Source organism: Pan troglodytes, chromosome 3 (assembly GCF_028858775.2).
Source record: "Pan troglodytes isolate AG18354 chromosome 3, NHGRI_mPanTro3-v2.0_pri, whole genome shotgun sequence".
NCBI classification, from domain to species: domain Eukaryota; kingdom Metazoa; phylum Chordata; class Mammalia; order Primates; family Hominidae; genus Pan; species Pan troglodytes.
Window position 1 is genome coordinate 56,062,863 of NC_072401.2, and position 10,893 is coordinate 56,073,755.

Consider the following 10,893-nt stretch of genomic DNA (forward strand, 5'->3'; position numbering starts at 1 on the left):
GTCTCTTCTACTAAACCTATCACTGTGCCTTATATGCATAGATTAATTTTAAATGTACCGGAAGAAAGAGAAGCTGCCAGACAAGCAGTCTCCGGGAGGCTAAATAGAGAGGACCATGAATTCAGCACCCACCATGGCCTTGGACTGTGGAGGTGGACTGATTCAGGAATCTAATGTCATGTTCACACATCTTCATTCTTCTCTGCTCTGACCCAGAGTCATTACATTGGAAGAGATGAGTATAGGGAAATAGGGATAGCAGTTGTGAGGAAGAAGTTCCTAAATCAGTTTGGGGCAGAGCAGGGTTGCCCTCCTTATTTAAGCATGGTTATTTCTCAGGATGGAGCAGTGCCTAAGTTTAGGCTCCTCCAAAATGCAGAGTTTGAGTCATGAGCCTGCCATGCAGGTAATTTATTTGGGGACATATTACCAATGCAGAGGACTTGAAAGCTGGGAAGAACAAACTAGGAAAAGAGGACATGGGCAACTGGAGTTCAATTCTACTGGGGACCCTCTGAGAAATGGTGTAGAATTTCTGCCCAAAACATGCAAAAGGGGGAAACATTTATCCATTGACCCCAGTTCCTCTTGTGAAAGGGATGTTTCCTGGCAGCAACAGAGAAACACTGGGCCACAAAGTGAAAGATACCTGATTCAGCTGAGGCCAGGAGTTTCCAGGTGACATCTGCAGGCAGCTAGTGTTGTAGCAGTGACTGGAGAACAGGTGGCCTAGGAGATATGAGCACCGAGATTTGACTGTCTGCTAGTTTTGTAAGGTTCCATAATGATTTCAGGGCAAATGGAATTTGGCCACCAAAGCTTCCATTTTTAAAGATTCTTCCATTTCTTTAAGAATTGTTGCTTGAATAAGTTTAAAGACTGCATAAAATCCTGGCATTCAACTCTTGAAAAGAAAATAGGCTTGGAGAAACACTTGCTCTAACAAGACAATTTATTTTTGTAGTCAACAGCATTATAAGCTTTGGCTTATGAAGATCTCATTGATACAAGCGGCATGTTAGGGAAAAACACCACCACCAACATCAACAACAAATCCTGTCCTTTATACTTCATTTACAAAAACAAGTGATTCTGATGACATTTTCCTCAGGAGTCAAGTTCTGCATAACCTGCAAATGTCCACGGCCTCTTGACATGTTTCATTTGCATTATTCTCTTGGCGCTCTCCTTGTGTTGGGTCTGGAGAGCACGATAGCAAACACTTTCTGATTTTCTTCAGTTATAAGAACTAGATGAGAGATCTGGAAAACATAATGCTGAAGGCAAAGTATTTAACACTATGAAGCATGATGAACTGCCCAAACTGTGGCAACAGATATTTTGAATTTTCATATTTGAGCAAATATGTACTAAATCAAAATTCAATTTCCTGTCTAGAAAGCTAGCACGTAAAACATGCACATGCCCTGATTTCATTTTGGTGGTATTCTAAATGGATTTAGAAAAATAAACTTAGAAAAAAATGAACTTAATTGGAACAATTTTCAATTTACAAACATTGCAAAGATAATACAGTGTCCGTGTGCCCTTCATCCTGTTTCCCTGAAAGTGAACATTTTACAACAGCACGGAACGTCTGTTAAAGCTAATAAACCACCAATGACACATTAGTTTTAACTAAACTCCAGACTAAGTTGGGTTTCACCAGCTTTTCCATTAATATCCTCTTTCTGTCCCAGGATCCTATCCAAACTACCACACTGCAATGAGTTGTCACTTCTCCAGTTTCCTCTGGACTGTGATGGTTTTTCAGTCTTTTATTGTCTTCATGACCTTGACAGTTTTGAAGAGTACTGATTAGCTTTAGGAGTCTTCAGTATGAGTTTGAAGAATGTTTTTTATCATAACTAGATTTGGGTGATGAATTTTTGGAAGTGGTACCAAAGAGGCATCCTGCTTATGCCATTCTTATGACATCATATCAAGCGGGTACATGATATCCATATGACATCACACTGAAGACGTTTATTTTCATCATTTTTTTAAAGAAGTAGTTTGTCAGCTTTCTCCATGGAAAAGTGCCTATTTTATTCTTCAGAATTGGGCACCTTAAGGAAAGATAATGAGCTACATCAATGCCACAGGAGAGAGTGATGCTGTTAGTGAAACAAAACTACAAAGATATATTATCGTTTTGATGTATTTTCATTTTAAAATATGTAAATTTAAGCTATTCAACTAGGTCAAGAACAAATACATTTTTAAAAATCCTTCCTCCCCTTAAAGTACTAATTATATATCACAGTGCCTTTTTACCATAGTTTAATGGTTAAGAGCCATTTTCTCTGGGTTTGATTTCCAGCCTCAAGGATGTATGAAGTTAAGCAAGTGACTTAATCTCTCTGTACCTCAGTTCTTTTGTTTGTAACCGTTAAGTCCCATAAAGATAACAATTAATATCTACTTCACAGTATTATTTGGAAGATTGAATGAGTCAATATTTGTAAAATGCTTAGAAGAGCATTAAATCAATTCTCTGCCCCTTGTCTCTGGTGCAGAGGTTTATTAACTTGCCCATAGCATGAAATTATTAAATAAAAAAGCAGCATGTTCCACATTTACCCAGAATCTTGTAAGCTCTTATCATTTACCTTATGTTTGCTGAAGAAAAACAAGCAAATTTTTAATGACCTCCCATCTATGTGCATCTCCTGGTAAAGTACAGATGTGTCTTCCTTTCTGAAAGCCTTCCTAAATTAAAAACATTTAACTTTTTTGTTTTTTATAAATTCCCAATTGAACTTTATTTTTCATTTATAAGTTTGCAGCATTTATTACAGCTTGAAACTGCAGTAGACATTTGGGACACTATTTTGGCCTCCATTGGGTCAATGTTTTTTCTGTATCTATCCTTTCTTTCAAGGAATTTAAGTAGTCAGGAAGATGTGAGAGAGGAAATTACTGAAAAAGAATGGAGCATATATATTACCTATAGTGTCTATTTTAAAGTAACAGGACATTCTAGCACACCTTTCTATCCCTTGTCCAAGATTATTGTAATGACATCACAGATACCCGTGAGCACCAGTAACTACAAGACCATTTTGGAAACTGGGATTGTGGTGTTTATATGAACATTCTTCTTTCTAGGATGTGCTTTGATTTCTTAAGGACTCACACTGCTTTATGTCAGTTAGCGACAGGGACAGTTGGGTGGCAGTAAGGGATACAGAAAATTTTAAATGTGAAAAACACTGGAGAGTAAAACTTTCCATTAGATTCTTCTTTTTCCTTTACAGAATTCATAGCAGGCTGAGTTTTTGTTCAGGCAATGTCGGGAAAGAAATAGCCTTTTAAAAATGGAAATAGTCCATTTTATTTATTTAACAACCATTAATAAGACACTTAATCCATGTTGTCTCTTACAAATGTTAACTCATTTCTCATAACCACCTTGGGCTAGGCACAGAGAGGCTTAACAACTTGCAAGTGATACTCTGCAACTAAATACAAGCAGCACAGTTGCACGCTCTGTGTTTGGTTAGGGGCAAGGACTCTTATCCCTTGAGCTGGGTTGTGTAGAGCCCTGTGCTTCAGGCAGATGCCATTCCTTTCTCCTCTCCTCCATCCTACTCCACGTCTCAAAGAGGTCTGAGACCAACTTGTAGAATCACACTTAAACCCTCTAAAACCTAATGACGAATCAAAATACATTATCTAAAACTAGAAAAAGGGACAAAGATATCAGGTTAAAAGACTGAAATTCCAGACGAGAAAAAAAAAGTGCCCTGTTAATGTTTCCAGAGAAAGATCCCCCAATGCTGAATACCAGAAAATTCTATAGTAAATGAAATGTGATTTTATGTGTGATCTGGTGTTTAAATGTCATCAGCAGGCAGCTGTTTGCTCCTTCAGTGGGAATGGTGTTTGCACACAAGGTACCTACTCTCTAGTGTCATTCGCAAAGACAGAACCAGAAACATTGAGCCCATGAGCCTGCTGGACCCAGCCCCTCCACAGCTTCAGAGTGACAGCCAGTGTCATATTTCTAGATCAAATCTGAATCCCTCCCACTGGGAGAAGGTCTCCAGGGGATTTAAGAAGTTCCAACATTTCAGAGGGAGGAAGGACGTTATGCAGGATACAGAAGAAGAGGTCATGTTATACAGCCCTGGCTTCCACTGACACTAACACTGAATTCAACTTTTGACACTGATAATCTGTTGCCACCAAATGGAAAACGTAAACAAGATATTCTAAGTGTGATTAGAGAATATGCAGAACAAGGAACAAGTAGAACATTCTTCTCTGGAATCCGAGACGATGGCTGTACTTTCACAGAGAGCATGATGTTAGATGTACATGAAATAACGCTAAACCGAAAATGAGAGAGGCAGAGACCGGGAGGTTAACATAGAGGATAGACTATATAGAGAGGGGATAGCTGAGGGAAAACTCGCCTATCTCCGGGTCCCCAGCAAATCTGATAACTAAGGAGACAAAGCTCTCTTCCTCTAAAGAAGTCGTGCCTTTCCTGTCCTGGTTCTCACGGGTCCCCCCAGCTCTTTCCTCCAACCCTACCCCGTACGCGGGGGGTCATCGGGGACCTAAGGTCCCCCCCTCACAGGCTGTATCTTCAGCGAGGTGGACTCACTGCCTCTCCAGGAATTTGGGGCAGAAAATGAATATCCCAAAGTCCCAGAGTGCACGGGAGTTACTCTGGAGGGCGAGGCATAGGCGTCACCAGTGGGCTCCCCCTACCCGTACCCGACTCCACCCCGGGGGTGGGGCCGTCGCCTTCCTTCGGGACTCCGGATCGATCTGGAGCTCCGGGAATTTCCCTGGCCCGGCCGCTCTGGGCTTTCCAGTCTCAACCATGCATAAAAAGGGTTCGCCGATCTTGGGGAGCCACACAGCCCGGGTCGCAGGCACCTCCCCGCCAGCTCTCCCGCTTCTCGCACAGCTTCCCGACCCGTCTGCTGAGCCCCATGGCCCGCGCCACGCTCTCCACCGCCCCCAGCAATCCCCGGCTCCTGCGGGTGGCGCTGCTGCTCCTGCTCCTGGTGGCCGCCGGCCGGCGCGCAGCAGGTGGGTCCCGGCGCCCTGGGGTCCCCGGGCCGGACGCGGCTGGGGTGGGCGCCCCGCGCCAACAGCCCCGCTCAATCAGCGAGTCTCTTCTTCCCTAGGAGCGTCCGTGGTCACTGAACTGCGCTGCCAGTGCTTGCAGACCCTGCAGGGAATTCACCTCAAGAACATCCAAAGTGTGAATGTGAAGTCCCCAGGACCCCACTGCGCCCAAACCGAAGTCATGTAAGCCCCGCCCCGCGCTTCCGCTGCCACCGCTGGGGTCCCCGACTCTCCCGCTGCCCCAACCCTGTCCCCAGCCCGACCTCCTGTCTCACGGAATTCCCTTCTCTCTGCAGAGCCACACTCAAGAATGGGAAGAAAGCTTGTCTCAACCCGGCATCCCCCATGGTTCAGAAAATCATCGAAAAGATACTGAACAAGTGAGTTGTAATTTCCATATACACGGGCGACTGGAGCCGTTGGTCAGAAATACTGGCATCTGCCCCCTAAAAATAAAATCAGGGAACCCCAAGAGTTAGCTGAAGGACTAGAAATTGTGATTATTATTTTCACAATTAAAGTTGCCATTAAGGTTATTAATCTGCTCTGGTGCCAGAGGATATTTCAGTATTTTAGTGTCTTCCATTTCCAGGCCTAACCCCTGGGAGGGTAAATGTGGGTTTCTAGAATACTAAGTAAATTTGACTAACAATGCCAAAATGCCCCCTGCCTGTTTTGGGACGTTTACCTCAGTCCCTAATGGGCTTCAGACCTGAAAAATGCAATGTCTGGTTTGGGCACTTTGGGCCTGTAAGCCTTCTTGGTGAAGAGCAGAAACTTTGCAGTGACACCTTCAGTGAGTTCAAGGCTAGGATCCCTGTCAACATTATTTAATCTCTTTGAGATTTAGCAAAATAGGGTAGATAATGGTAGTTATTTCATAGGGTTGTGTGCAGCTTAAGGGAGATCATGAATGGAAATTTCTAACCCAATGTGACAATCAGTGACCAATATGTTTTGGCTTTTTCAAACCAAGAATCTAGTTGAGTCCACAGCCACTTCTTTCTTGAAAAAAAAAAAAAATAGCATTCAGGAGTGCAAGTTTTCTGCTATAGAGGGCAGTGGGTACAGACAGACCTTCCCTGAGTGGAGGGCTGGGAGAGAGTCTGCATGGGGACATCCCTCCAAGCAACTTCAGCCACCAGAGTGACAGAAGAGCAGCCTTCCTTAGCACCTGCAACAGTAACCCTTTTCTCATCACAGGGGGAGCACCAACTGACAGGAGAGAAGTAAGAAGCTTATCAGTGTATCATTGACACTTCCTGCAGGGTGGTCCCTGCCCTTACCAGAGCTGAAAATGAAAAAGAGAACAGCAGCTTTCTAGGGACAGCTGGAAAGGACTTAATGTGTTTGACTATTTCTTACGAGGGTTCTACTTATTTATGTATTTATTTTTGAAAGCTTGTATTTTAATATTTTACATGCTGTTATTTAAAGATGTGAGTGTGTTTCATCAAACATAGCTCAGTCCTGATTATTTAATTGGAATATGATGGGTTTTAAATGTGTCATTAAACTAATATTTAGTGGGAGGCCATAATGTGTCAGCCACCTTGATAAATAACAGGGTGGGGAACTGGAGGGTGGGGGGATTGAAATGCAAGCAATTAGTGGATCACTGTTAGGGTAAGGGAATGTATGTACACATCTATTTTTTTATACTTATTTTTTTTAAAAAAAGTATGTCAGTTGTTATTTATTCAAATAATCTCACATTATGTGTTCAACATTTTTATGCTGAAGTTTCCCTTAGACATTTTATGTCTTGCTTGTAGGGCATAATGCCTTGTTTAATGTCCATTCTGCAGTGTTTCTCTTTCCCTTGGAAAAGAGAAGTTATCATTACTGTTACATTTGTACAAATGACATGATAATAAAAGCTTTATGAAAAAAAAGGCTTATGTGGTTTTTCAAAAAATTCTTCTTGACTTTTAGTTCTTCCCAGGCACCCAAGGTGTTATACAGTTAGGCTGCAGGTTCTATCTAAATCTGTGCCTGCTTCTAGCTGTCACTTCCCTTATATTTCTCTTATTCAAAACAGACTATCTGATGCTTTTAGAAAGTACACACTACCCCCCAACCACTTTGATAATTCTAATTTTGTATAACATTTAGCTGTTTTTCACATTGACCAATTTGTTATTCAAAATTAGTTCTTTACAAATTTTTGAATGTTATTGATATTTTAACATGGGCGTCTGCTAGATCTGCTAGATGCTTTTGGTAAGCGGTTTCTCAAATACTTATGCAATTCTTTCCCGTTTAACAAGGTTGGGGGCAAAATGTAGAAAAGTTGATTCTGCCTTAGAACTAAAAAAAATTGTGATATTAAAAAAATGACCTATTGAGATACTGTAATGTAAAATATATGACAAAAATAGCACAAAAGATAGGTTGGGAGATAAGTGGGTTTAGACTATAACATATCTCTTCAATTGTTAGAGAAAGTATTAAGAAAAAAATCGTAGCAAGAACAAATGTTGTAATTTGTAGGGCAACAACTAAAAGGAAAATGCAAAATTTTGGACTTAATCTAAAAAGGACATAAAATGGTGTAATAGAAAATACCCGACTAATACAAAAGAAGACAGAAATGAAGGAATAAACCAACACATGGATCAAGGGCAGAAGAGACACATCTTTACAGAAGAATTGCTAATAATGTGAGTATAGTCTCCTCCTTCCTGAAGGTGAAGCTTAATTCCCCTCTCCAGGTGCGTGTAGCTAGACTTAGTGACTGGCTTCCAAAGAAAAGACTAAGAAAAAGGAAAAAAAAATTACAGTGGAGAAATTTGGCAGACAATCTTAACCAAGTGATCAAGGTTATTGTCACCAATTATGGCATGTGAATATTGCACACCCCCTCATATAATGTGATGGAAGGACACTTCCACTCCATTTATATTCTTCCAGAAAATGCATAACCTTTGTATAATCACAACAAGGACATCATAAAAATCTGAACTGATGGATGTTTTACAAAACTCCTCATAAGTACTCTTCAACACTGTCAAGGTCATGAAAAACAAGACAAAATCAATAAATTGTCACAGATTAAAGGAGACAAAAGTGATATGGGGACTAAATACAATGTGGTATGTTGAATTGGATCCTGGAATAGAAAAAAGGACATTATTGGAAAATTGATGAAATCTGAATAAAGACAAGAGTTTAGTTAACAGCAATGTACCAATGTTAATTTCTTAGTTTTGTCAAATGTACTACAAGTATGTAAGATGTCAATGTTAGGGGACACTGAGCTAAAGGTCAGATATAGAAACTCTCTGTGCCCACACAAATTTTTTGTGAGTCTAAAATTATTCCAAATTTAAAAGTTTATTTTTCAAAAGATAGGACAAATATAATAGCAGATAGTAGACTTAGATACAACTATATTAAGAATTATAGTAAATTTAAACAGAATAAACACTCCAATTAAAAGTCAAAGATTATCAGACTACATAAATATGACATGTTTATGCTTCTTAAAAGGATACACTTTAAATTATATCTAGATAGGAGGAACAAATTCTAGTGTTTTATACCACTGTAGGATGACTATAGTTAAAAGTAATAAATAGTTTCAAACAGCTAGAAGGATATCAAATGTTCCCACACAAATAAATGATAAATATTTGAACTGACGGATATGCTAATTACCCTGATCTTTTCACTATACATTATATATAGAAACATTACTATGTACCCCATCAATATGCACAGTAATTATGTGTCAATTATAAAAATACAATAAAAGTAAAAACAAATTGGGCACCAGGTTGCTTGAAATTAAAAGAATTAATACTGTTATATCATATACAAATGGGCTGACATGGATATATTACTATACTGAAACCTGACCTGGATATATCAATATATTTATTACTTAATAACTATTAATATGCTATTCATATAAATTATATTTATTAAAAATTGATATACTAATGAAGGCCTAATTAATATATTATGCCTTAAGGAAAGAAATAGTCTTGGAGATAAAAAAGACTGTTAAAACTAAAAAGGGGTTAACTCAACAAGAGACAAAACATTCCTAAGCTTTTATGAACTTAGAAACACATTATCAAATTATATAAACTATTTGTGAGGCTGAGGTGGGAGAATCAACTGAGCCCCTGAGTCTGAAGCTGCAGTGAGCTATGAACATGCCACCGCACTGCAGCCTGGGTGACAGAGCAAGGCCCTGTCTCTAAAGAAAAAAAAAAATTCACACACACACATAAAGCAAAATGAAGAGATCAAAAAAGAGCATAGACAGATATATAATCATAGTTACAGATTCTAACAAACTCTTTCAACACTTAATATGTAAAGCAGCACAAATTTAGTAGCAGTATAGAAGTGTTAAGCAACATAAGCAACCAACTTGGTTTGACTGACACATATTGGCAATTTACCCAGCAATTGCATAAATCACATTTGTCTTTCCAAAGAGAACATAGATGAGTCATAAAAAATGTATCAATACATTTCAAAATGTTAAAACATTACAGAAGAACTTTTCTGATCATCAAAGTTTTTTAGGATGATTTGTAACTGTCTTAGTTGAACTATGTATTCATACACTGTGTGTGATATGTTTGCTGTGGTTTATAACTCATCTCAACTTCCTACATTGTACTTCCATAATACCAGAGTCATCATGATGACCAATATAATCACCTAGTATGATAAAAATGTTTCCATAGAGATGTTGCTTATTTCCTGTATTTTTTCTGACATATTCTTTTGTAATTTTGGCATTCCTATATTTCTTGGATTACATGATATGAGCATAATGTAATTTAATTACTCAATACTTTCCACAAAAGTTTAAACAACAATCTCAAGAAAAGGCAAATATAAAGCTTATACTAAAAGCTAATTTTTAAAAGTTTTGGAATGATGTTCACATCTATATATTAGATGGTGCTTGGTGTTATTTCCAATAAAGTTAAACAATTATAGTTTGTTGAAATCATCAGTATGTCTTTACTGCAGAATTAGAAGACTAGCAATGTTGCAGAAGGAAGTGTGCAAGTTAAGAATCAAAGAAGAATTTCATGTTTAAGTTTTGGCTTTATCCACTATCTTTTACAAAACTCATCACAATCCCTTTTGTGTTGTATGCATCTAGTAAATGTCTTTCGAATTTAATATCCACCATTCCTCATTTTCTACACATACATTGAACCTGTAGGTTACTCTTGCCTTCCCACTCTCCCTGTGGTAGATAGTCAATAAAGGAATCTGTCCACAAGGGACATGGAAACACCATGAGACACACGTAAAAGCTGCGCAGCTATGGTAACATCCAAACTGACAGAGAAGCAGGATCCTACAGGCACATGGCCTCCTATGTGGAATCCTGATCGCCCCTCCTGCCTCACTTGCTCTCCTCTCCCTGCCCACAGGATGAACTCCATCTACCTGAGTCACTTGCTGCTTCTAGGACTTCCATGGACTTTCCAATCTTCATGCCTTTGATTACTTGGTTGTCTCCTACTGGAGCGTTTTCCATTCCTCAGTGTTGTCCCATCTACTTGGAAAACTCTCCATCCTTTAAAACTCACATAAGTAACCACTTCTTGTAGGAAAACCTCTGTAACACCTCTCAGAAACCCACTCATTAACCCATAAGAGTTGTATGAGATACCCATCCTTACTCTTAACACTTTGTGCATAGTTTGTCATGGTATTTACCAGGCCCTTCTAAAATCTTCTATTTGTACATTCATCTCCTGTATTGTGTTGAGAGTTAGAAGGTAGCAGATTCTATATTAATTGTCTTTGTATCTATGGCACCTA

The 10,893-nt window shown here is 39.1% G+C and overlaps 1 protein-coding gene across 1 annotated transcript; it reads left to right on the forward strand.

Annotated features, from left to right (window-relative positions):
- The first annotated feature begins 4,392 nt into the window (after positions 1-4,392).
- CXCL3 (C-X-C motif chemokine ligand 3) lies at positions 4,393-6,983 on the forward strand. Its single transcript, XM_517228.8, has 4 exons — positions 4,393-5,049; positions 5,148-5,271; positions 5,385-5,468; positions 6,292-6,983. Exons 1-4 carry the CDS (start codon positions 4,950-4,952, stop codon positions 6,305-6,307), a joined length of 324 nt encoding a protein of 107 aa, XP_517228.2. The 5' UTR covers positions 4,393-4,949; the 3' UTR covers positions 6,308-6,983.
- The last annotated feature ends 3,910 nt before the right edge of the window (positions 6,984-10,893 follow it).